This window comes from Sander lucioperca, chromosome 2 (assembly GCF_008315115.2).
Source record: "Sander lucioperca isolate FBNREF2018 chromosome 2, SLUC_FBN_1.2, whole genome shotgun sequence".
NCBI classification, from domain to species: Eukaryota; Metazoa; Chordata; class Actinopteri; order Perciformes; family Percidae; genus Sander; species Sander lucioperca.
In genome coordinates, this window is record NC_050174.1 from 47,356,058 (window position 1) to 47,383,614 (window position 27,557).

At 40.4% G+C, this 27,557-nt stretch overlaps 1 protein-coding gene across 1 annotated transcript; it reads right to left on the minus strand.

Moving 5' to 3' along the window:
- Positions 1-579: 579 nt before the first annotated feature.
- LOC116056666 (zinc finger MIZ domain-containing protein 2-like) lies at positions 580-27,557 on the minus strand. The gene is made up of 21 exons (XM_031308918.2): positions 27,105-27,557; positions 21,070-21,155; positions 20,818-20,932; positions 20,421-20,629; positions 18,681-18,840; positions 17,802-18,062; positions 17,399-17,558; positions 16,445-16,554; positions 16,193-16,285; positions 14,010-14,199; positions 13,730-13,871; positions 8,756-8,834; positions 8,447-8,578; positions 8,236-8,341; positions 7,914-8,071; positions 7,612-7,679; positions 7,464-7,532; positions 6,851-7,122; positions 5,311-5,483; positions 4,585-4,782; positions 580-4,216 (listed from the first exon to the last, which is right to left on the minus strand). The coding sequence occupies exons 2-21, from the start codon at positions 21,117-21,119 to the stop codon at positions 4,109-4,111; spliced, it is 2,853 nt and encodes a 950-aa protein (XP_031164778.1). The 5' UTR covers positions 21,120-21,155; positions 27,105-27,557; the 3' UTR covers positions 580-4,108.

Consider the following 27,557-nt stretch of genomic DNA (forward strand, 5'->3'; position numbering starts at 1 on the left):
AAACTCTATAAAATGCTAACCTTCTGTGCAAGAAAGTGCATACTTCTGAATTGGGAAACCAGTTCCAGTTAAAACACAGTGGCATAAGGTCATATCTGAATGTTTCTTTAGACTACATGACTTGTATGCTGCATTCTAAAGACAATCATAGAACATGAGAGCCTTTTATGTCTTATATTGGATATCTCCAATATTCTCACCCGAGGGTTTATGTAGTATGGGAATACTTTTTTTTACATGCTAAAGTATGTATTGCCTGTATGTATGTAAGTATGTATTTACGGTATGTAATGCTCTTTAATCATCGATAAACATATCAATAAAAAACAATGCCTATTCATTTTTTGTGGGTGGACTAATCATTGCAGCTCTGCCTCTGCTGCTGTAATACTTCATTTTCCCGTGTGGGTTCAATCATTTCTTATATTTGATCTTTTATTTCAAAATGTGTTGATTCTAGTTATTTTTCACGTTTCCTCCTTCAGCCTTGTCTTACGTATTTTCCACACTCATACCAAACATTTCATAGAGCTTATACATAATTAGCTGTATTAAAAGCACCACAGGCTCTCCTCTGTGTGCCTTTCCAGTGTGTTTATTAAATTACAAAGGTTATTATTATTGTTGTTATTAGCATCATTACTGAATCATACAGCGTGATCATGTACAGATTTATTTTTTTTCAGGAGACACCACAACTGTCTGGACTCTAGTCACTTTACAACATACAGAATAATGAGGAGGAGGATGAAGATGAACCCTCTGTAATTATCACATATACAAACTGGTGTTGATCGAGCTCTGAGGTCTCAGGGCAACAGTTTGAGGCAATACCAGCAATTTTCCAAGCATCCCACAGCAGATTATTTTTTTTGTCACATCTTTTTCTTCTCCTGTTAAAAAAGTTGCTGTAGTCCATCTTTGTTCTCAGAGGGGGGCGGGGGGCGGGAGTGAGTTAAAACCCCACTAAAAGGCTCAACTGCAAGAGCGAAGACACCGACGACCTTTCTTGTAAAAAGCTACAGAGTTCACATTAAAGTGACACGTTACAAAAAAACGGTTTTCATGAGTCGGGTAATTTTCATATCAAGCGTCTCATATCTGATAAAATCCAGATATGGTTAATACACTCATTTACACTCAGCCACGTGTACTTAAAGGTGTTTCTATTTTAATTTGTTTGAAATCCTATTTGTGTCTTTTTATATTGATTGTATATCTTATTGTTCTCTGTCTCATGTAAAACACGTTGAATCTCCTTGTTGTTGAAAGCTAATGTGCAAATAAACTCGCTTTAGCGAAATGTTACTCCACCATGAGCCTCCAGCTGACTACAGCTTATAGCAGATCGCTTGACAGCAGCCAGACCTGCCACACATGTACCTGATCAACCAACAGTCTGATTGTTATGACCCCTTCAAACTGCACTCTTCCTGATCATATTTGGGATATGTTTACATGGAACATGAGAAACCCGGTTATTGATCGATTTCTCCATTTACGTGATCATAACAGTATCCAGGTTTCAGATGGTCTTGATTTCTCACCATGTCAGCTTCGATGTTCTGTACCAACACAGAATGATCAGAAACCTGATCAGCTGTTTACATGACACAGGACCCTGGTTTCTATCAGAGGACTTCAGATAGCTTATCCCGGGTTCTGAAACCAGGATCTGATGTTTACATGCAACAGATAGACGGGATACTCTAAAAACAAACCTGATCACAACAGGATACTAATGCACATGTAAACATGACCGACTTTTAAGGATCCTTATAATATTCCTTCATTTGTAGTATAATTTGTTTCTGAAATCAGATCTTTAAGACAGACTGTCCTAATGTTATTTGCAAGTGATCAGATTTGTGTGTCCAGACATGGCTTTCCAAAGTGGAAGCATGAGAAATGGAGGTCCATCATTTTGCCCTCCAAACAATCTATTGTCCTCCTGTCGTTGTCGTTGTGTGTTGCGTTTCGAGTGACGCAAAAGATATTTTGAAATCCAAGTTGAGCGTCCAGACAGACGCATCTGTAGAAATCCAATTTGGAATCGCATTTCAAACTCCTCCAAATGTAATTTGGATTCGATTTGCAAATATAGCATTTTTACATTTTATTTAACTGACGCTTTTAACCAAAGTGACTTACAGGTAGTTGGCTTGCATAGCATTAGGAGTCTAAACCACAAACTCTCACTGGAGACTCGTCCCTCTGGTGGGAAGGCCAGTGTTCTTACTTACTGAGTTATCCAGCTGCATGTCGTGTTCTTTTTTTGCTGTCAAGACTTTCTAAAATCAATATGGATTCAATGTGGATATGCCAAAAAAATGAATTTGGCCTGGTAGTCTGAACAAGGCCTAGCTGTTGGTATTCAGTTTAGATCTTTCGACTGTGACAGTCAGAACATCTGATTCATATCATTCAGTAAAGCTCGTCCTGTACAGACTCCGTTATTCACATTTTACTCTGATTCGTCATCCGTCTGTTCACGTCTGATAAAATTATGTACAAAATGATCTATGTGTACATCTCTGTCAGCCCTGCTGCTGTGCAGAGGGTCGGAATGCACCAGAAGCTGTTTGGTAAGACAAGAAGAAGAAAAACTTGGCGAGCTTGCAAACAAAATATTACTAAGCCCTTAAGGGGGAAACCTTTCTAATGAGCAGATAGCTTCCCATCTCAGCAGTTAGTAAAGTGTCTGTCTCTGGTGCAGACGAGAAACTATCTGGTAGTTTAATTTGCACGACAGTGAGAGGACACAACAAACTACAAGTTGTTTCAGTCATTTGTCAAGCAAAAGTAGTGAAAAAAATCCCCAAATTTTCTGATTCCAATTCCTCCAACGTCTTAGATTTTCTTTTTTATTTCACAGTAAACTGAATATTTGAGTTTTGGGCTGTTGGTCGAACAAAACAAGATGTTTGAAGACGTCACATTCAACTAAGACATTTATAGCTGCGACAAGCAGCTCTATAGCTCGCTCGGTTGGTTGGGCGGTACATAAACAGTTCCCCACCCCTAGGCGGCCACCGTTTTTTGTCCCAGGAGGCTAAAATGTGGCATGGTGGTCAAGTGTTTCTGAGGTTCAGAATCAGATCAGAAGTTAAAAACACATTAAATGATTTGTTGTTGTTTTTAAGTCACTTATAAGATGAATTGTTGTTGTACTAAAATATTATTACCACATAATCTTACCAATAAGAATAACAATTAAAAATCACTTTCCGATTAATTATCTGTTGTTCTGTGTTTAAAATCGAACTCCTGGAGAACAATAACATAATCCACGGTAGGGAAAAGATTTCACAGGAAAAGTCTCGACCCTCCATGAGACGCTGTGGCTGAGTGTAAACGGTGCCTCTTTGTATCTTCCCGAGACATTTTCTGGACTCAACAGTTCCTCTTAGTTAGTCTTCAGTGTCTCTACATATCTCAGGTGAAAAACAAAAAGCATCATGTCTGTCAGAACAGATGCAGACTGCCCCTTTAAAGCTCATCTTCTACTTTTTATACCATTTACAATTTAAACTTATTTGGACCAGAAATATTCTGGCTTTAAAGGACCACACGTCTCATTAACTACAAATCACATTTACGTCTCGTCATGCGGCTGCTTTGATCTAAATAAATCTGACGAATCATCTCTCTGCATTTTCATAGAAATGACCTGAAACCAGATGGCTGTCTGGAAGAAAGGAAAAGTGTAATAGCTAATGGATGATTAGCTCAGCAGTCACAGTGTGTGTGTGTGTGTGTGTCTGTGTGTGTGTGTGATGTGTAGTTAAAGCAGCTGTGTGGTCGTCACCAACTTTAAATAGTCTGAATGGCTTTCTGTGAACCACGACGGGGAATGAAGGATGAAGCATCAAAATACAGTTTTAGAGGATTAAAAAAACAATAAAATAAAGTTACCATCATCGTCAAACATCAAAGAGTTTTTCATATTTAAAAGTTGTTGTTTGTTTGTTGTTTTTTTTGTTTCCTTCTTATCGATCGCTCCATCCTGTGCAGACGGTGGTCACGTTGGACCGCCGGTCATATTGGCGGGCGAGGAGAAAAAGAGTTCATATCTTACAGTAAAGTTCTGTTTATATTCTGGAGGTGTTCAGTTGTTCTCGAACAGGGACAGCAGGTCGTCGTTGTTGTTGTTCGGGAGATCCGGAGGTCCGAGGTACGACAGCAACTCGTCTGGGTTGGTCAACTCCGGAAGCAACTGCACAAACAAACAGGTGAGTTAATGTGAGCTAGAAGCTGATGAACTAAATACATCTGCAAAGTAACTAAAGCTGTCAGACAAATGTAGTGCAGCAAAAAGTACAATGTTTCCCTCTGAGATGTAGTGGAGGAGAAGTAAAAACGAGGAGAAAATGGAAATACTCAAGTAAAGTACCTCAAATGTGTACTTAAGGACAGTACGTTAGTAAATGTACTGAAACCTACAGAGGCAGAAACATCGAACATTTCTGAAGATGACACTAAAACATGAATAGAATAATAATTTTACAGTTATTGTAGTTGAGTTAACCTTGGTTACATAATTACATATGAGAAACTAAATCTAATCTACTGGTTTCAACTCACGTCCAGAGAAGGCTCAGGAACCTCCGCAGAACCCCCGAGGCCGAAGGAGCCGTCGCCTTGGAGACGGGGGTTCTGGTTGCTACGCTGCATCATCTGGTGGCCGCCCCCCATTTGGGAGTTGCCGTGGAGACCCTGTGACTGCTGCTGGGATAGAGAAGCACCGTGGGAAGTGGAGTCCAGTCGGCCCGAGACCGACATCTGAGGAGAGGAAAGAAGGAAAAAAGGGATGAGAGAAAGGAAGGTAGGTGAGAGGAGAGAGGAATGAAAGAAAGGAGAGAGGAGAGGAGAGGAGAGGAGAAGAAAAGAAAAGAAAAGAAAGAAGGAACGTAAGGAGAAAAGAGGGGAGGGGGAAAGAATAAAGGTAAAGAAAGATAAGAGGAAGGAAGGAAAGAAGAAGGGAAGGAAGGGATAAGGGGGGGGGGATATTTGGGTTCTTTGGTTAACTGAGTGAATGTTAATAATCTTCACAGCGCTGTGTCAGCACTGGAGTATGGACTGACTACATCGCCTATCTATTCTGGGATAGGGGGAAAACGCTCTGGCCGGTTTGTATTTTTTTTTAAACCAATCACAACCATCCAGGGTGGGGCTAAGCCCTGATAGCAGAGATAGCAAGAGGGGAGGGACATCCGGCGCGTGTCAGGCTTTATCCCAGCAATCTACATCCTTTAAGCCAGACTAGTTCTTTACTAATAAAACATCAAGATGATGAAGAAGCTACTGTACCTGTCCAGCCAGAGGGTGTGGGGGGGGTTTGTCGGGGGTGAGGAGGGCACTGGAAAGCTCAGACTGGTAGGAGAGAGGGGGAGGACCGGGGGAGGAGAAGTCCCCCCCAACCCCCGGAGTCCCAGGACCACTGAAGTCTGAGAAAGCAGCAGACTGACTGGGATAGGACGGAGCTGAGGAGGAGACACAAACACTCATCAATACATCCGATCACATACATTTAATAATTACTGAGTAGTAATACACTTTCTGGATTTAAAGCATTATTCCACTGTTCTCACATGTTTGAACGCATGAGTTACAAATCCCATCATTTCTATTAAAATCCATTTATCCTTTTAGCTGCTGCAGTCTTTCAGAGATCCTCTGATATTATATATTATATATTATAAGACCAACCAAGTTTCATTACCTACTCTGTCAACAGGACGATACCATGTCATTGATTATTGGATGGACCCTAGATACATCCAATAATCAATCCTATAGTGGAGGAGGTTAATGGGATTTTTTTTTACATTTTTTTTATCCATAATCAATTTTAAAATAACCTTTACATTAAAGACACAGTGGAATGAAAAAAAAATCATTTTACAAGTTCTGATCCTGTGTGCCAGTGTAAATTGATCATTTATCTCTTGTTATATGCCAAATATATGTGAAAACAAAAATATTGTTTTGGTATTATCATATCCAAATCCCTCTCTTTGTTCTTTTTGTAAAAGATTATATCTTTGAAGACTCATCTTATACTTAGGGACGTATACATAAATCTATCCAGGAGTGGAGCTGGGTAGTGATGTTTGCTTGGTGGCCACACTTGGTATTGCAACTTCCATGTTCATCACGTAGAGCGGCTCTAAAACTGTAAATAAATGTTTCTAAACGTCACAAACTCTCTGAAATAACTATTTAATATCAGAATTTAAAAGTCTAAAAGAGACGATTTAAAAAAAAATTATTTTCATAATTGTGGGGAGCCGACAGGAAGTCAGATCTCTCGGCCAGTAGGAATTCTCGATTTACGTGCTTTCAACCGCCTCGGCTGGAGAATGACTCTACTGAGCATGCTCTATGGGCCCAAAAAACGTGTGAGGAAGGCATTTTCTTAACTTATCATTCCGTATCGCTCAGTGAGCCACTTAATAGGAATGAAAGGGGCACCATCTCTGAACACCACATCTAGTTCTCCTTCATGTTGTAGTAGCAAACAGAGTAATATCATGGCTCAGTGGTGTGTGTTTGGATCTCTGTCAGCAGAAACTTTGGTTAGGTTTTTAAAGAGTGTGATTGAGGTCTGATTTATACATTTCTCCCTCATCCTCAGCAGGTGAGGGAGTCGATCAATCCCTCCTAAGCCACACCCACTTTGATTGATCCAATCAGATCACTCATTTTTTATTAAGTTCCTCAGTTAACTATGACCCACCCACAAGAAGATTAACATTTTCACTTACATTTAAATGTCTCTTCTTCTACAAAATATGTGTGTACTGAGACTTATTACAATGGCACTCTCTGTAAAATCCACCCTGTGTACCTGGTCCGGGGTAGTCCGGTGTGTTGCCGTTATTGCTGCCCCCTGCAGGTAGGGGGGGGTAGGGCATTGGGGAGGAGGTAGCCGATGAGGAGGCGGGACCTAGTGATGCAATCATCTCCATGACGCTAGGCAGGACCATATGACTCGGGCTGAGCGTCCGACAGCGCTTCAACACCGGGCCGTCCAACTCCTCCTTCACATGGATGTCCGGCTTCACAGGAACCGGCTTCCAGCTGCACACCGGGTCGATGGTGATCTCCTCATACTCCGAGCTGAGGGGAGGGGGGGGGAGAGAAGGGGGTGGAAGAGGAGAAACTGTTTAAAATGGCAGAGCGACAGAGATCAAAATCAGATGACGGTTGCTCACAGAATGATGGAAAAAGGCCAATTATTGCCAGACTTCTTTATTAAAAACGACAATCGTTTGTTTAGCTGCCTCCATTATTCTGGGACCTAGGAAATAGGGTGTCGCCAAATTAACCAGGACTGAAATCTTAAGGACTGCTACTTTAAAATAATATACTAGCTATACAGTACTTAAATATTTCAGATATTCACCACACTACAAAGTGAAATTTAAAGTAAAAAAAACAGTAGAAACGAAGTTTCTTACTTCTGAACGTAGATTAGGATTCCCAGCATATATTGATCCACCTCCAGACCCTCCAACAGAGCTGTTTTACTACACACACACACACGTTATAGAAGACATAACAAATATGTATAAATACTTTTTTATAAATAGTGTGTGAGTGACATACTTGCACACAGGGCATCTCCATGTTCCTCTCTCACAGTTGAGCTGCAGGTACGACTCCAGATCAAAACACTGCAGACAGATAGACAGTGATCGATCAGTGCGTTTTCATAAAATATAAAAAAAATGCAAAAGCCACTTTATGTAGATTTTTGTGATTCTGAATCACAACAATAATTTTCCTTTAAAGCATCTTGATTTTATTTTTTTTTGTACATAGAAAACTGTGACGATTACGGTTAAAATCAGGGCTGTTGCTCTGGCATCACAGTGTGTGGAGTGTTCTGATTGGCTGTGGCCTCTGACCTGTATGTGTCTGCAATCGTGACCTCTGGAGGGCAGCTGGATGCGGCGGAAAGTGATCGGACATTTCAACGAGACTCTGATGGCGGTCTGCTCCACGCCGTCCTCTCCGTTTAACCCGGGAGTCCCGGGGATTGAACCGCTGCTGAAGTTCCTCTTTACTGAGAGAGACAAATTCATTTAAGAATATGGGATTCCCATAATAACACACAAGGAAGAGTTACAAGTAAGCATGATCAGCTTGTTTTGTCTATAAGGACCAGGTTTATTAATATGTTGACTGACAATGAGATCGACCAATGAGTTACTAAGTTAATTAACTTACTCTTGGTGACACAATGCTCTGCAGGCAGCAGCCTCTTCTTCATCAGACCCTGAAGCACCGAACGGACCGACGGACGATGAACCAGCTGGAGGACAAACAGGTGAGACTGCGCACACACACACACACACACACACACACACACACACACATTAAATTCAATCTGAACAGGAACTTACATTTACATAAATAAAATATCTGTGTGAGTTCTTACGCAGCAGCAGGCGGTGACGGTGATCTGGATGGTGTTCCTGCCTGGTTGACAGACTTGCTTCAGGTACAAAGGCTTATGGGAAGTTTTGTTGTCACCTCGCTCGATGGTGAGAGGAGTCGCGTTCACACTCACCTGATAAGGGGATGGAGAAAGAGGTTAGTAAAAACAGAACATCTCACTGCAGAAATAAGAAAGTCTTTTAGAAAGAAAGCATTGATTTTCAAAAAAGGTTTTTCACAAAAAAAAGATTGTTTCTAAAGCTAAAAGAAAAGCGCGGAGATAAAAGGAGGAGGAAGATGGCGGTCAGACCTGGACGGAGGCGGGCCAGTTGGTGTTCATCTGTCGATCCTCGTGGTGGTAACACTTAAACTGGAGCTCCAGGTCCGGTCTGAGAGAGAGAGAGAGAGAGAGAGAGAGAGAGAGAGAGAGAGAGAGAGAGAGAGAGAGAGAGAGAGAGAGAGAGAGAGAGAGAGAGACACACACACACACACACAAACACACGTTAGAATTAATTAAACATAATTTTCCTCTCCGAATAAGAAAAGAGAGTTTTTTTAAGTTTTTCATTTAGCATTAGTGTTGTAGTTCAGTGCTACAAGTCGCTAACATTAGCCTCTCAGCTCTCCTGTTTGTAGTTTTTCTAAAATACTGTAACTAATCTTGCAAATTTTTCCATGTGGGAGTAATGTCAAGCTTCTTCCAAAAGATTGTAAAATCCAGCCGGCACATACTGAGTACATTTACTAAATACTGTACTTAAAGGGGTAAGCAGTTTTCTTTTGGTGTCATTGGTCAAAAAATCCATATAATCTTTCAACATATTGTAATTGTAATTCAAGTGTTCTGAGAGAAAACAAGACTTCAGTACCTACTCTTGGCACCGATTTAGAATATCTAGTCTGTGATGAGAGACTTTGGCCAATTACAGGTCATTTCAGAGAGAGGGCATTTCTATTGGCTGTTCTATAAATGCAGATGCGTGTGCACCTCGCATCATATAGTGAAAGCCTGATTACAGGCACACAAAGTTGCTATTCCAGCATTGGCAACAACTGCTAACACTGCAAAGCAACCCAAAAAAGTAAGATAGAGAGAGTCTGACAATAAACGCAATAAAACAAGTGTCAGACCAGCGAAGCGTTTCAGAAATGGAGAGAAAATGTTGCTAATAGTTTAGCCTTCTGCTAACCATACAGCAATTCTATGAGAATGACCGTGAGCCTTTGGAATGAAAGGAATGAGTTCTCATACAGTACTGAATGAAGGGATGGAATGAGGAGGGGGGAGAGCTGCAAGATGAGGGCTGCATTTTCCAATTCTGAGGTTTGTTTAGCCTTCTCCGAAACAAAATGCAGCTCTAAGTAAAATTTTAAAGTACTTTAAAAGATGATTAAGGAGATGAGATTAATTTATCTACTTCACTGACATCAAATGTTCTTTCTACATGCATCTGACAGTTTTAGTTACTTTATAGATTCAGATTAATTCAAAATATAATCAACTAATAAATGTTGTATTATTATAGATTAAACTAGGGGTATAAGAAAAAAGATCGATACACTTGAGTATCTCAATATTTTATTTTGCAATGCTGTATCGATTTTCAAAAAGGCAATATCATTGTTTTTTTTTTTAAATATAAAAAAAAAAAAAAAAAGATTATTATTATTTTTTTTTATTTTTTTAAACGTTCACAAATATTCATGTAAGACAGTGGTTCACGTTTATGTTGTGTTTAAACCCCCTACTGCTAGATGGCTATACTAAGACGCACCACTAGTGTCCTTGCCTAACAGTACCTAGCAGTGCCTGACTTTTTGCTAGAAGCTATAGTTGAACTTTGGCCTACTTGAGTATATAAAAATTTGCTTACTGAGAACCTGTGAACCACAATCCCAAACTGGCAGTTTGATTTTCTGTGTACTGAATTGTTTACCTAAAGTAAACTTCTTTGACTTTTATGAACATCATGTCTTTTTTTAAATATTAGTTTTTCTAAAATTATACTTTTAAAAAATCCCAATATATCGCCTTACGCACAGTATCAAAATATATTGAATCGTGAGCCATGTATCGTGATACGTATTGTATCATTACATGTCATTTAGCTGACGCTTTTATCCAAAGCGACTTACAATTGCTATATATATATATATATGTCTGAGGTAGCACGCCTCTGGAGCAACTAGGGGCTTAAGTGTCTTGCTCAGGGACACATTGGTTGATGTAGCGCAGTGGGAATCGAACCCGGGTCTCCCACACCAAAGGCATGTGTCATATCCACTGCACCACCACCACCGCTGCTGGTATCAGAGGTCGACCGATTCATCGGCACCGATAGTTGATTGGTGGAACTATCGTTATCGGCAAATATCCATACCGATAGTTTTTCCTGGTTGCCTCCGTTGCTGGAGCGGCTGAGAAGCGCGCGCTGTCATTCATTACACAGTACGCAAGAGCTGAGAAGGGTCTGCTGGCATCATGCATTACAGAGGCGAAATAAAAACTATCACTGATGCCTCGTGTTGTTTATTTTCGACACGTGTTACTGCGCGCTGCACGGAGAGCACATGCTGTGCGGAGAAGGCTGACATCAGATGAGTGTTTAAAGCATCGACAGCAAAAAGGTATGTATACAGTTCATTTTGTCATATAATTATAAAGTTATTATTTTGTTGAATAGATGCTGCATTAGTAGAGAAAGAACAGCACAACAGTATGTTTGTTTGCTTTCGAGGCTGAGATGACGCTAAACATTAGTAGTAGGCTAACGTACCTCAAGCGGTTAAAACACGGACAAAAATAAACGCAAGTCTGACCCAAATGTCAGAATCAGAACCCTAAAGGCTCGTCCACGATCCCAAACGGCACCTCTGATTCATATTTAGATCATTTAATAACAGTTAAAAGTAGAGACTTACTGATTGCTGCAGCTAAAAGCTAACAAGTTAGCCGTCACGGGGGTGTCTTTGGTGTCTTTCTAGCCTTTACAGGTGATTTTCTATCCAGCCTGGAACTTGGGCCTTTTTTCGGGGTTGTTGAGCATTAAATCCAAACTGTTACATCCAAGATTTATCCACTTGATGTCCATAATTCATCACGTTTTCGGTCATTTCTGCCGCTAACTCCGTGCTACCCATAGACAGTAGGTGCTACCAACAAGGGAATCTCCCATGATGCCTTTGTTTATGTTTTCAACCAATGGGAAGGCAGGTCCGTCACATATTACGCCTTATATGGGCATCCAAGCGAGAACAAAGAGTTCTCCCAAAGTGGGAAAGCTAGATCCCTCCAGGTCAGAGATCGTCTGTTACCGTTCTAAACCGTTCTACAGAGAAGAATGGCGTCACTGTTTTGAGATTTGGCATGGGCCTTTTTTGAAGAAATGTAAATAGTTTGTCCTTTATATGAATTATATGTAGGAGAACTGTTTTAGACAACACACATGCTTGTGTAGCATTGCTGTACAGTTAAACAGTTACATGTTGAGTTTAACTGTTTTTATTTGTTATTTATTACTTTTTGTTTCTGTTTGAATGAATGTCTTTTATTGACTTCAATATTTATATATTTATTTCATTTAGCATGTTTTCATGGTTCAATACAGTTTTTTTATTTTTATAATAAAGTTCAGCAATGTTTTACTTGGAGTGTCATGTTTGTTTTTATCCAGTATCAATTCTAAATACTATCGGTCGATTAATCGGTTATCGGCAAATACGGCCCAACCTAGCTATCGGTATCGGTAAAATCCACTATCGGTCAACCTCTAGCTGGTATTGCCAGATTCTTGCCAATACACAGCCCTAGATTAAACTACTCAGCAGTGTATATTATACATATAAAATGAGCTCTACCTTTATCCACTGTAACATTAATGCATCAATAACAGGGTTCGAATTACGTGGGAGCTGAGCTCCCATAGAGAGAGGATGAGCTCCCATGAAAGCAGTAAAATCATACACCTGTGGGGGTCTCTAAAAATCATCAGCACCATTATTTAAATCACAAATAAAGCACTTTTCCCAAACACACGGAGCTCTGAAGCAGACCTGTGCGTCGCTTAGTGTCCACTCTCGCTGTAAAATAGAGATGAGCAGCGCGCCTTCCGTCTGTAGTCTGTGCAGCTTCAGGTTTATAATGGACGCGCTCTGCTGTGGGCATGCTGCGGCAGATGTGTCGCGTTTGAGCTCCGTGTAATTCTGCCGTAGTTTTGGTTTTCCACCTCCGATGTAGAGCAGCGTACAGCCACTTCCCTAAACTTTGTCTCATTCAGAGACCAGAGACCCAAACGGGGCTCTGTGTCTGTCAGAAGGTCTGAGATCTACTGCATCAGCAGAGCAATCACACAATGCACAGCAGACTATGGTGCAGGTAGATTATTTTCTGAAATATAGTGACTTTATTCTTGTAATAGCCTATTATCACTTTATTTTTCTCAAAATATCACGACTCCTCCAAACATCAGAGAGCACAGATGGGATATATTTTGAATGTGCACAAAGTTTTGAACATGAGCAGTAACACATCTGAAATATTACAGTCCAGGGCTTTATTAATCCATTAAAATTAATTCATATATCATTGAGGAGAATAATTGTCATATGCACATTTAAGGAGGTTACTTCCCCAATAAAAGACGCAAAAGAGGATGGAGGAGTAAATTATAGGCTACATGTGTGCTGACTCAGATATAATTAGAAAAGTCGATCTACAGGAGAATAAATAGGAATACAGAATGCCTGAGAGCCATATTGTAATATATTCCATTATGTTTTTATATTTGGATTGTAATCTATGTTTCCCTTTACATAAAGATATTTCCAGCATACATTGATTCAGAAAAAGGTAAATAGGTGCATCAAAATTTACCAGAATGCAGGAAATGAAATGTTTATTGCTCAAAATTTGCTGCTCATAGACTACTTTTTTTTTTTTTTTTTTTTTTTTTTAAAAAGAGACCCCCACAAAGATGAAATCATAATTTGAACCCTGATCAATAATTATAATACAATAAGATAACATATTATTCTGCATATTCTGCAAGAGTTCTTTACTTTTTGTACTTTTAGTATATGTTTATGGTAATACTTTTGTACTTTTAATCAAGTAAAATTTTGAATGCAGACTTTTACTTGTAACAGAGTATTTCTACACTGTGCTATTAATACTTTAACCACATAAAAAAAGTACTTCTTCCACCTCTGAGTGTTCACAATGCTAGTGTGTGTGTGTGTGTGTGTGTGTGTGTGTGTGTGTGTGTGTGTGTGTGTGTGTGTGTACCTCATGATGAGAGTTTTGTAGACAGAGTCTCTCAGCTGGAAGACGTGGTTGCTGACAGCCAGGTTGTGCTCTAATCTGAAGGGCTCTAGGACCACACCGTCACGCACTGGAAAGGTCAGCCGCAGGTCGTCGCTAGGGTTACCTATTAACAGAAAGGTCAGACCACAGGCCCCCAGGAAGTATGCTCAGCCTTGCAGCCAATTCTTTTCAGTGGCCACTAACAACAAATTATTACTGATGACATGTATGTGTGTTTCTAAGTATTTAGGTGTGTTTGTACCTGTGGGAGGAGGCGGGGGCAAGCCGGCCATGTTGGGTTTGATGTCAGGCAGGAAGGAAGAGGGCGGTGGCTTGACGTCACTGTTCCCGGGAGACATGTAGGGCGGGGCCATGGAGCTGCTGGGGGTGATGGGAGGGGTCGGGTTTCCAGGAACCGGGGAGGAGGGGTAACCTGGCAACCCTCGACCAGGCTGACAGAGAGAGAGAAAGAAAGAGAGATGGTTGAGTGTACCAAACAATGATGTTTGGTTTAGTAAACCTTTTTTTTTTTTTATTATTGTCACGGATAGAAATGTTTGGAAATATTTTTCATCATTTATTTTTCGATTTTTGTGTTTAGAGAGTTATTTTGATGCTGCATGGATTCCATGTTGCCAGAACGGAAAAGAACAATCAAACCTCCCTTAATCTCACCTTAAGCACTGATCAAATTTTTTCTCACAAAAACCTAAACTCAGAGTATCTGCTGATTCCAATATCAGTGCTCTCTTTTCCCCCAAATCATTTTATGTAATGCAGCATGAGGTCAGTGACCCAGTGTTTTCTGTATCTGTTACATTTAAAATATAATAATTCAAATTCAACGTGGATCAGGTCAGTATCTGCACTGATGTCAATTTGGCCTTTCAGATCAGTTCATCCTTAAAATTAAGCCTAAATTATCTGTTTTATCTTGTTACAGTCAGTGTTGGAATGTAATTAAAAGTGAAAGTACATGTACTGAAGTACTGTACTTAAGTGCAAGTTTGAGCTACTTATAGTTAATTTTCTGCTACTATACTTCTACTCCACTACTCTGAGGTAAATATGGTATTTTTTTAGTGCACTACATCTGTCTGACAGCTTTAGTTACTTTTCAGATGACAGTACTCATCCCCTTCCAGTCCAGTGAAAACCATGTATCTCCAGATGTGTTGATTTTAAGTGTTTGTAATAAACTAAAGGATAAATTGTTCCTTTATGTGTTGAGAAAATTCTCCTATGTGGTTTTCACAGGACAGCGACGCTACAAACATATGATGATCTTATAGAAGATGATGCATTGCTGTAGATTAAACTACCCAACAGTATAAAGGAGTTAAAATTAGCTCAAACTTAAACATCTACAGCAGTAAAATGCAACATACACATTAATGCAGCAGTAATATTAATCAAGAAACACTGACCGGGGCACATTTTACTGCACAATCAATACTTTTAAACACTTAAACTACATTTAGCTGCTAATACTTACATACTTTTACTTCAGTAAGGTTATGAATGCAGAACTTTAACTTGTAGTGGAGTATTTCCACAGTGTGGTATTAGTACTTTTAATGCAGTAAAGGATCTGAATACTTCATCCACATGATTACATGTTTGTTGCAGGTCATTAATAAGTGTAACCAGATCAAACAATTATCTGAATTAAATGTATTATAGGACTGAGTAACAAATTCAATACTTTTTAAGCGCCGACTGAAACAGCTTGATTCTTGACCCTACAGGGAGAGAGCGCTCTGCCTTTTTATCACCACGAGTTTACAGACACGTCTCTGCTGATTGGGTATCATCTGTGACCTGAGCCAATAAACTAGAGACAAACCCACCAAACAAGAGAAAACATATCTCAAACATAGACTTAATATTTACAGTCTATGATCTCAAAGCAGTTTCACACCGTTTCACAACGCACACTGTTCTGAGATTGAACGTACCCTGGCTTTCTCTGTCTCTCTCTCCATGGGGTCTAAAATCAAGCTGTTCCACTTAGCGCTTCCCCTAGAGGCCTGGAGAACTTCTGTTGTGTAAACTGGATGCAGCGTTTTCATTTGTTTTCGGGGATTGTGTGCTTTTCTTTTTGCATCATTCCTGTATTGGCAGCGCGTTTGTGTATTTGGTTGTGTATATTTGCAGCATGTTTGCTAAATGCTGCGCATGTGTTGTCAAATTAATGAAGATGTTTTTTGTCTATTTGCGTGTGTTTCATTAAGTTGCAGTGTGTTTGCCCCTGTCGGCCACCGTACATGTGATAAAAAATAATCTGTAACCAGTAACTCTAGCTGTCAGATAAAAGTAGTAGATAAAAAGTAGAATATTTCCTACAGAGATGTTGTTATGGATTTAAAGTATAAACACACACACACACACACACACACACACACACACACACACACACACACACACACACAGAGTTCATCTTACCCCAGACGGTTGGTTGAAGGCGTTGTATACACCACCGGCGCCCCCTGTTGTCAGAGTGTTCAAACCTCCACCCTGACCGTTAAACTGCTCCTGCTGCATAAACAACACTTTTCACATTAATGTTTAACTGGATACAAAAATATACAAAACACACACAATGTGTAAATATAACACGCGCACACATAACCAGAAGGCTGCAGGTTCGAACCCATTGATGCTGACTGAGTAAACAGCTCTGTTAAAGCTCTTCACCTTGTAGTACTGTGAGTTGGGGGGTCCTGAGGGGGGGTACTGTGGGAGGGGCATCTTATGGGTCTGATAAGAGGGGGAGGAGCCGGAGCGCTGGGGGGCGGGGCCTGGACCTGCAGGTAAACAGACAGAAAAGATCCTGAAACACCAAATCAAAACTCTGGACTTTGATGGAGCTAGGCTAGCCGTTTCCCCCCTGCTCCCAGTCTTTGTATTAGGCTAAGCTAACATCTGACTCTGGAGAACAACAACATTTACCTACCTAATGTTATTCTGTCTTTTATATTATATACATTATAATACGTTTTCTTCTTAAACATGTTTTTATTTGAATTTGTTTAAACTGACTGGTTTTACTGCCGTTGTGTGGTACTTTTTCTAACTAATTTAAATTTTTATTAGTGATGGATGGGTTTCTTTTTAATGGATCTAAAAGCCAATTTTTACATAGAGAACAATAAAGACTGAACTGACTGACTAAGCGACTTATTCTTAATATTATCATGCATTTCTTTTTATTAAAATGAATACATTTTATTTATAAAACACTTTTCAAAACAAACATTAGAAAGTGCTTAACAAGACAATAAAAGCATTATAAATGTAGCAAAAATGAACTGTAATATATATAATATATGTAATATATAAATATATATATTTGAGCTACTATACAACTATTAGAAAGGGACCAAATCCAACATAAATGTAAAATTGTGTTCAAACATAAATGTTGTATTTTAACAGAGTTAGCGTTAAGCTAATTCTCACCTGAAGTCCATCACATCTAAAACATACAGAGACTGAACGAACAGGACACATGATACAATATACGTTTTTTGTGCTTAATGCTAAGGGTTTAATGCCATGACTTTTGTCATATTCTGTACAGATTTTAAAGCCTAAAAGATATTGATATTAAATTAACAAAATGCAGTAGACCAGCTGCAGACGTCTCACCTGGATGGTACTGCATGTTGGGGCTGGTGTAGGGACCGGGGCCGGCGTGACCGCCTCCACCTGATCCTGGAATTGAACCGCCGCCGCCACCAGGACCTGACATCACGTTCACACCTGGACCAACTGGAACGCCGTACTGCTGAGACATTCCTGGGAAAGACTGAGGACGAAGGAGAGGAACAAAAAGAAGAATACGTATTTTTTGTTATGTTGAAATAATTAAGCTTTAGTACACAATGTTTGGAATAAATGTAGTAAATTGAATATTCACAAAACACAATGTGAAAAATTGTGATTATTGTATGTCAGAGTGACAAGTTTTTATAAAATCAGAAATCGTATAAAACAAAATCTGATGAAAAGGTTTAAGCAGGTTAGACTTTTATCAAAACCCCAGGCTTACCTCAGAGTTGTACGGCCGTTTGAGGCCCTGTGGGGGCCTCAGGTGGCCCTGCTGTAGCCCGGGGCCGTAGTTTGGGTGCTGAGGGTGCTGAGGGTGCTGAGGGACCCTCTGGGGGCCGCCTCCAGGTCCGTACATGGGGCCCATTGAGGGAGGGCCCCTAGTGGGCCCAGGCCCGGGGCCCATACCTCCGGGGGCCATGCCAGGGGGGCCACGGGGACCAGAGTGGGCCATGAACTGGTTGTTATAGGCCTGACCTCCCATCTGACACACACACACACACACAAACAACTGGTTAACTTGGTACACTATTACATATTCTATTTTCCTCTTCATGTTTAGAATCAAGTCAACAGTGAATGTATCTACTGACAAGTTCTCACAGTGGAATCATCATATGGGGGTGCTGAATGTCTGATTTTACATAGAATTGCTTGGTTTCTCCCAATAGATCATGATACATAGCCTACTTTGGAATCAGTGCATTAATCACTGTATTCACATAAGAATGTAGCACGAGTAGAGCGCTACATTTCCTTTTTTTTTTTATGAATGATTGTCAAAATCAGAAGGGGGAGGAGCTTAGAAACAGCTGTTTGTGGCTTGCAGCGGACTGTCCACATTCACTACCCTGTCGTTTCCCTTCTGTCAGTGGATTGCTACAATTAACAACCACGAAAAGTAAGAACACAAACAGCGCTGTCCGTTGTTCTGAAACAACAGCTAAGCCAGTCACATCATGTATCTCGGCCAATAATGTTATTGTTTCTGCTATTTTTTCTTAAACATATTGCAAACATAGGCGACAACTTGTAGCTCGCTTCAACTCTTTTGTCTGTATGGAAAAAATGGGTCACCCTCCACCCCAACCTATTTCCTCACCTGTCCGTAATTCATTTCCTGGTTTTGTTTCTCCTGAATGGCGGCGACGGTTGCCGTGGCTGTGGCGGTTGCCGTGGCAGCAGCTGCAGCAACAGCGGCGGCAGCAGCAGCCTGAGTGAAGTCAGCAGAACCTCTGGAGCCGCTAGGGTTCGACTGGTAGCTGAAGATGGAGTGAGTGGAAGGCCATATTTTATATTTTGTCATTTTGATTACTTTAGTGTTTTATTTCCTACACAGTGAACATGTGACCAGTCATCTTTATTTCTGCCTAATACATAGAACAAATCATGTAAGGTACATTACAACCTGCAGTTTGATTGATAACGTAAATATCCTGTAATAACCTTTGTCTAAATACAGTTAAACTTCGGCATCTTTGTTCATCATAACTACTCACATTGTTCTGCCCTGTCAGAGTAATTATAAATACAACACCTTTTGTATTTTAAATCTACTTCTTAAAACTTTCCGAGGAAGCTTTCTGCATAGAACTACATAATTTGGACGCAACCGCACTACTTGATCAATAAAACAGCTAAGCTACTAAAAAGCTATTTGATTCAGAAAACTTGCTCGGACTGAGCCTTCATTTTAGTCTTTTTCATCTTAATTACACACTTGAGTTGGGTTGATTTCCGGTTTCACAGGTCCGGTCCGGTGATTTTATGCTAACCGGTTAAATCTGCATTTGTCATTATGACACCTCCTGGCAAATTAAAAAGTACCTGACATTAGCAGCCTGTGCCGACGGCATCACGGCACTAAATCCAACTTGTATTGCAAGCGTGTTGGGCGGTAGCATTACTAGTTTAAAGCAACACTAGAGAACTTTTCCCGCTTCGGTCCCCCTACAGGTTGGAAGCGGAATTGTAGCGGATCTGTAGTTCGAATGAACTGGACAATGTAATGTAATGGACAATTCTGCTTCCAACCTGTAGGGGGACCGAAGCGAGAAAAGTTCTCTAGTGTTGCTGTTTTCTGAATCAAATAGCTTTTCAGTAGCTTAGCTGTTTTATTATTCAATTTGATGTAGTGTCCACACAAGCTTTCACCGAGCACTCTGAAGCTCAAGCAGAGCTAAGCTTTTCTGACAAAATACTGATGAAGATCACTGATGCTCAGGGCAAACACGGATATGGATGTTTAAAAAATATCCCTGATGTAGTAATCTATTATTGCCATGTTGATGTAGCATCGGCGCACATTGTGTTTGTTTACTAGAAAGTTCATGTGTTTTTCGGGGTGACAAGATGACATATGGCAGAGTAAGTCTCAAAGAAAACTAAAACTGTGCCGCAGATATAGAAACATTTTGGATATCAAAGCTGACGAAAAGGTGAGTTTAAAAGGATGAGGCAAATAGTAAACACCTAAACCAAAGAGGTTATTATAACCTCACTGCAGGAAAAAAGTAATTGCTTAGGAGGTGCATTACCGCCACTATGTGGACCGGAGTCTGGAGTGACACCTAGTGGTATCTAGGCACCTAGTTCAGTATACCGGTCCGGTCTTTGACTATATTAAACCGGTTTGAAAATGTCTGTGTGATGCTACAGCTGCAGACATATAAACACCTGGCAATGTACTTAAAACCACATCTGTGGTAGTTTCTGCTACAGTACAGTAGGTGTCTCCAGGACCACAAATTGCCATGATGATACACACACATGCACACACACAGGTGAAAACAATAACAGTGTTACTGTTGTGGCTGGTAACAAGATAAACGCAAACACCCACCTCCCTGTGTATCCCCCCGGTCCTCCAGCGTATCCCCCAGTTGTCCGGCCATACATCCCCTGGTTCATGTAGCCTTTGTTGGGCTCTCCGTAGCCCTGCTGACCCATATAGCCTCCGTGACCACCGGCCATGCCCGGACCCCCGGGGCCCTGCATCATGGGTCCCCCGCCTGGGTTGGCTCCAGGCCCCATCACCCCTCCACCCATACCCTGATAGACACAGAAAAACACACACAATTCACATTATACGCCTTCTTCAGTTAAACAAAACAAAAACAGTTAAACAGCACTTCATAAAGTGATCAAAAGCGTGTGTCGTTTTTATTAATCTCTGTCTGTCCAAATGACTAATTAATTGTTCCACTTCTTCTTTTCCTTCCTGTTTGGTGATGTCATACCTGACTGGCCGAGGGATTGGTCACTCCCCAGACGGTTGTTACCACGGAGAGGGATCCTGTTGGCTGATTGCTGGGCTGCTGCCAGCTGGAGGGGTCGTATGGGTACGAACCCTCACTGCAAACACATCCCCACACACACACACACACACACACACACACACACACACACACACAGTCAGTGTGTGTGTCACACTAAAACTAAAATGACTTTAATTAAGACATCAATACATTCATTTTAGAGTGTGTGTGTACCTGTGTGGGTTGTTATTCAGTCCAGCCTTCATTTGGTTCAGAGGGTTCATGGTGGGAGGGGCTCAGACAGAGAGACAGACTAACTCCTGGAAAGAGAGACAGTCGATTAATTATCTAAACTAAATTTATTTTCCATAATGCCTTGAAGTGATGAAAAATAAACCATCAATCTCTTATCCTTCTTTCTGATTTTTGGCAAATTAAACTGAAAACATGTTGAAATTTGAAGAAAATGCAATTCCCACAATGCCTTGCAGGACAGTCAGCTCAGAGTTCACAACTTTGGCAATACATAATCATCTAACAATTGATCTGCAAACAATGGTGATAGACTTGTAAGAGCGAATTACGTTTAACCATGTATCCAGCTAATTTAAATAGTTAATGTTGTGTGAACAGTTAACTTTATTAAATATTTTATGTGGCATTTTCTTTTGCGGGGTGCAAATGTTTCACTAAAAAAAAAAAAAAGTTCCTTCCCAAGACTATTTTGCAGAGCCACCACCGCTGCTTCTGGAACTTAGCCCTGCCCAAAAAGATTGTGATTGGTTTAAAGAAATGCAAACAACTGAGTCTTTTTCTCCTATCCCAGAATGTATGCATGGTGTAGCCAGACCTTACTCCACAGTGATGTGGAGATAGCACTGAGATAGCCAGCTGAAATCTGACTAACTTAAACACTTTGACTACTTCAGTAGCCATTTTCACTAGCCTAGGCACTGAATAGTTTATCAGACACTTAGCAACTTTTGAAGTTGCTGAGATGATTATTTAACTAGTTTACTCATCACTTTGTATAACTTCTCCACTTCAACTGGTTCATTAGTCCCCTTCACTACTTTATCAGGACTCAAAAAGAGGGAGAGTTTGTGCTGCTAATACAATCTCTGATGTGATTAATACAAATCTAAAGTTTGCCTAAAGTATAAAGTTTCCTCTCCAAACATTCTGTGAATCAAAAGCTTCATTGTTTGAGTCTGACACTGGGACAAGTCACCTGAGAGGCAGCAGGACCACACACACACACACACACACACACACACACACACACACACACACACACACACACACACACACACACACACACACACACACACACACACACTATGCAGACTGTGGTGATACAGATCATTGAGGCACTAAGGCGACATGCACAAAGAATCAGGCGTTGTTATTGTATGCGTTGACAGATTAGAAAAACATTTATTTTCAGTATCTAAGAAGATAATTATGGTGGGTTTAAAACTGGTGCAAACTGAGGGACCACAGATTAAAAACGTAACAGATGAAACATAATGTTACACTCTATTGTGTTTGTGTCGGAGCACCGGTTACGTGACTGGCTACCGCAGCGTGAAGTCGGTTTGCGTTACTCCAAAATTTGAAGCTGTTTCAACTTTTTGCTGCAGGCTGGTGTTTTCTTTTTCCTGCTCCCCCTTCGTCACCCAGCGCCGCAGCCTAAATGGACTACCCACATCTAACTATAAATCGAAATTTGAAGCATTGAAATGAATGGGAGGACTGGCTGATCTAGTCTGAACGCAGCCCAACTGAGACCAAACAAACACAGACACTAAACAAACACTCAAGCAGACTAACAGACATATTTGTTAGACTTATTGATGATCTGATTGATTATAAAAACCTGTCATATTATACTACACTGCAGATTAACGCTGTCAGGACTAACAGCTCACTTCACATAATAATGGACAAAACATTTTTAGTTATTACTAATTTTTAGTAATTTCCAGGTTACTGATAACCTTGAAATTATTCTGGATATCCCCTCCTACAACAACAAAGAAAACACAGAGAGGATGTCTGTTCAGTCTAGATATGTGTTATAGACTCACACCGATATTATTTCCATGGTAACCTAATTAATGAGTAACCAAATTAAAATGACAGTAAAGGGATAGTCTGGATCTTTTGAAGCAGGGTTGCATGAGATACTTATCCATAGTCAGTGTACGGCAGTTGGCACGCCCCGTTTGGAGGCAGAAGTACCGACACGGAAGCTAAGCAATGTACTGCTGTGGACGGGGGCAGCAGCTAAACATATCTTAAGACACCTAAAAGAATTAATATCAGTTTAATTGTACGCTATATTTAGAATATTTTCACTGCTTTACCTTGCTGTCAAACAGCCCTTTACAACGGGTAACTCAAGCCGTTATCTATGCTCTTTTCAAAGCCAGGACTTGCTGGTCTACTACTGCCTCAATCAGTTTGTTAGTTTGTGTTAGATGGGCCTTTTTTTAGGTGGCTAAAACAGATTTAGCTGTTGCCCCTGTCCACAGCAGCACATTGCTTAGCTTTCGTGTCTGAATAACTAAAAGGCACAAGGAGTAGGATTTTCTTAAAAACAATGTATAGACTCGTACAAAAATGATCCCTTTCAATCATCACCTATGACCCACTAGAAGTGTGTGTCAGTGTCTGTATCTGCAGATACCCTGCTCTCTGCTTGTATCTTCTTATTTTGCTGTGTTTGCGTTTTTTCTTGAAAAATCAACCTCTATAAAAACGTAGCGACCAGGCGCCAGATTCTAAGCATGCATCCAAGAGGAAGCTATGAAAAGGGCAGACACAGCGCCAAAAAACGCAAATATAGAGAGGGGAAGCTGCAACTAATGAAAATGTTCATTGTCGATGAATCAATTAGTTGTTTAGTGATCAAACTGTAACAGATGCATGAATGAAGTGTTTTAAATAACTAATAACTTACAAGTGATTATTTCACGTAAACTCTGATTAACCAACAGGTGACTCACTCAGCGTCAACATTCCTGGATGTTGCTGTGTCATTAAATGCATCATCGCCTTCATCATTAAACCGATATTTGGATTTCCTCTGAATGAAACCTGAGTCACAACTGAAACTGGTGTTTGATAAAGTGATAAAACATCACAATAAAGATCTCAGAATACTGCAGTATTTCTACTTTTACTGAATACTTCCTCCATCACTGGTTAACTGCATGTGTATTCACAATATGCACCTCCTTCGCCTTAGCATCAGCAGCTGAGGCTCATGGATATTGTAGTTGGTTTAGAGAAACCCCTAATGTGTCAGAAACAAAGTAAATAATTCAAACTGGTGGTCAACTTTATGATCTATTATTGACTTCGGGCTTGAAATGGAGAGTGGGGAAATGTTCAAAAGAGTTATTGGTGGTTGATTAATTAACCTGACAAGTAGCATGGTGACTTCTTGTTGAAAATATTCACATATAAATAACTTATAAAAACATTTACAGTTCAGTTTGATTACTCACCACTGTGTTGGTTTAAGTAAACTGTGATATTTCTTCCTCTAATAAACCATCTTCGGCTGAATATAAACAGAAAGCAGTTTACAGAGAGCACATTAACCAGAAAAAGAGCCACTTGACCAGCTTAAATATCTACAGTTGATTAACTCTGCTAGAGCTCTTCATCTTAAAGTTGGTGTATGTCCCTGGAGTTTATGAAGAAGAACTACCGACAACACAAAACACAACTGGAATCACTTTTACTGGGCGTGTAGCTTCTGATAAAGGTCACATATAATTGCCCAATTTGTCAATAGACTTTGGTATGACGTTCACTATGAGACAGTAAAAACAGGAAATATTCAGTGAACTTCTTTCAGGAAAACTGCTTCATTTGTTTGAGTTAGTTTTAAGACTTTTATTATAAGATTTATCGATACCAATTATACTCGCAAATATGGTTAAAATCAGCGATCAGAAAATTAAAACCCCTTTTGACCAATCAGATGACAGAACGCAGTGGTCCCCAACAGGGACTCCAGAATTAAATCTGATGGGTTACAAGATACTTAAAAGGAAAAGAAAAACTTTGTTTAATTTTTACAACTTTTCTCTAATAAATAAATAAATTACTTTATTTTAGACCTGCAACAATTAGCTGATCAATTAATCAGCAACTTTTCTCATAATCGTGATGTGGGGATGATTTGCTATAAAAGGTGCAAGAAGCCCAAAAACATCCAATACAGAGAAACAATTATCATACCATGTACATTTGCTTAGCTACGGTATTGAAATAATGTGGCAAATGTAGCTAGGAAGCAACTCTGTATCCCTGCCACACGAGTGCCTTCAGAGAGGATGTTCAGTACAAGAGGACACATTCTGTCACCTCAGCGGTCAAGACTGAGCCCTAAAAATCTACACAAATGCTTGATACTGCAATTGCGATACAATTCACAATAGTGGAGGTAATGATCATTTTTGTTTCATTAAAAACGTATTAAAATGATCATTGTGCGATTTTTGTGGAGATCTGTACTAAACAAAAGTCCCTTTCACACATGAAATGTAACCCCTAAACTTATCTAGACATGAAGTGTGTTACTCGGAGGAGCTGTATGTGAGAATCAGTTGGACTGGACATTAAACGGAGTGTATCCTGCCAGCTCCCTAGTGAAAAGTCAGGGTAATGTCCGATTGAGCCCATGTGTTTATAGATCAGGTAATTGTCCGGAGAATTCACAGTGAGGGAGTGGGTGTGCTAATGACGTTTCTATCATACTGCTGGCACAAAATTGGAAGAAAACAAACATTCGAGGATAAAGAAGAAGGGTGATGTACGCTACACGAAGACACCAACGTAAAATGTCTAACCGGAGAGACCACGAGATTTAGGAACTTCTGTTGGTAAGGGCCGACGCCAAAATTGTCAGACAAATTTTAGCAAGAGCATTAAGAGACTCCGTTGTTAATGATCAAATTACAAACTGGCTACGTGACCGCATCATGTTCTGCCTCCTGCAGGCCCTTACCGGGCGCCACCCCTCACCTAAACCAAACAGAGTATTTCCAGTATGTTAGAATGGGTCTGACAGGGTCAATCTCCTGTTGTGTGCTACATGTGAGAAAGGGAAACATTTATAGGAAAAAAGTTTTCCCTTTCACATGTAGCACAAAACAGGAGATTGTCCCTGCCAGACCCATTCTAACGTACTTTTTTTCAAAAGAGATTTTGCAACACATATCTCCATTAAGAAATTGTTTAAAATCTCAATTCATATAAAGCGTTTTGTTCAAAAGTTTTTATTGCTATGCTTATTGTAACTCATAATATTAATAATATTGTGTAATACTGTAGACCGTGAAACCGTGATACGGTTTTTGTACCGTGAAAATCTTAACGTTACACTGTGGGGAAGTTTATCATTAAAAATGTTGTTGAATGAAAGAATATCGATATAACAGCTGGTCACACAGTTTTGTACTTTACACAAGTCCTAATAATAATAAACAATACCTTATTAAATTAGAATACTGTGTGTTAAACTGTGTAACGTTATAAACTAAACAGGTTACACTGGCTAGCCAACTACCAACCCCTCCTACCCTGAGCCGCGAGCACTATACACAAGCACGCGCCTGGTATAATGTTATGGCTAATGTTTGAAAAATAACGAGATAAACTGAGAGGTGTTGTTCTGTTTCGGTTATCTCATTCTCATGTCTTCGTCTTGGTGAACTCCTTCGACAAAATGACAGAGTCAGAGAAGACATTTTGAGATTCCTTGTAGTGTTGCAACCAGGTAGAAGCCAATGCTAACATGCTAACAGACAGAAATGAGGCTTCTCCTTTGCACCGCTGTTAGCATTTGCATGCTAACGAGACGACAACAACCCACCGCGTCTAAATCAGCCTAAATATTCAACCAAACACTGTTATTCAAATGGTCACGATACGAGAATACTAATATGAGATAATGTATTACATCTACCGCGTCCATTGAGAATATATTACAGTTTCACAGCTGTTACAAAGCTAGCCTGTTAGCCTAGCTAGCATCAACGGGTTGTGACAATGGAATGCTACGAGGCTAACAGTTAGCCACAGCTAGCTTCTTCCTCCAACACAAAACATTCTTAGCTAACATGTGGATCCACGCTAAGCAGCCCGGTCCGTGTTTTAATAAGCGATACATTCCCAGTAATTTAAACATATCTGTATCTCACACACGGACACGGTGAGCAGAAATGCTGTTTTCCCGAGAGCCGACCTACCTCCTCTAACGTTAACGTTACTTCCCCGGTGTCCGAGCCCTGCTCCGGGGCTCCGCAGTCTGAGCTCCTTCGGGCCTCCCGGGCATCAAGGACCGAGCGCACCTAAAGCCAGTACAGTCCACCACTACAGCCGGGAGAAACCACCTCAAAACGCCCCAAAATATCCACAAAAATCCAGATGAAATCCTGCAAGGAGGCCGAGATTCAACCCAGGAGTCTCGGCTGTAACTCCAGCCAGCTAGCCTTCCCTGCCGCCCGGCCTCTGCGTCTGATTATCCGGCTTCAGGAGGCGACACCATTCCCGCAGCTCCAGGATTATTAAAGTAGAAATAAATAGAATATAACATTAATAACTGAGGTTAACTGTTGTGTGGAGTTTGACGTTAGCTTCAGTGTGTTTCCTCTGCATCGCTGCCGGTGGAGAAATCAGGCAGGCGGGGGAGAGAGACACCC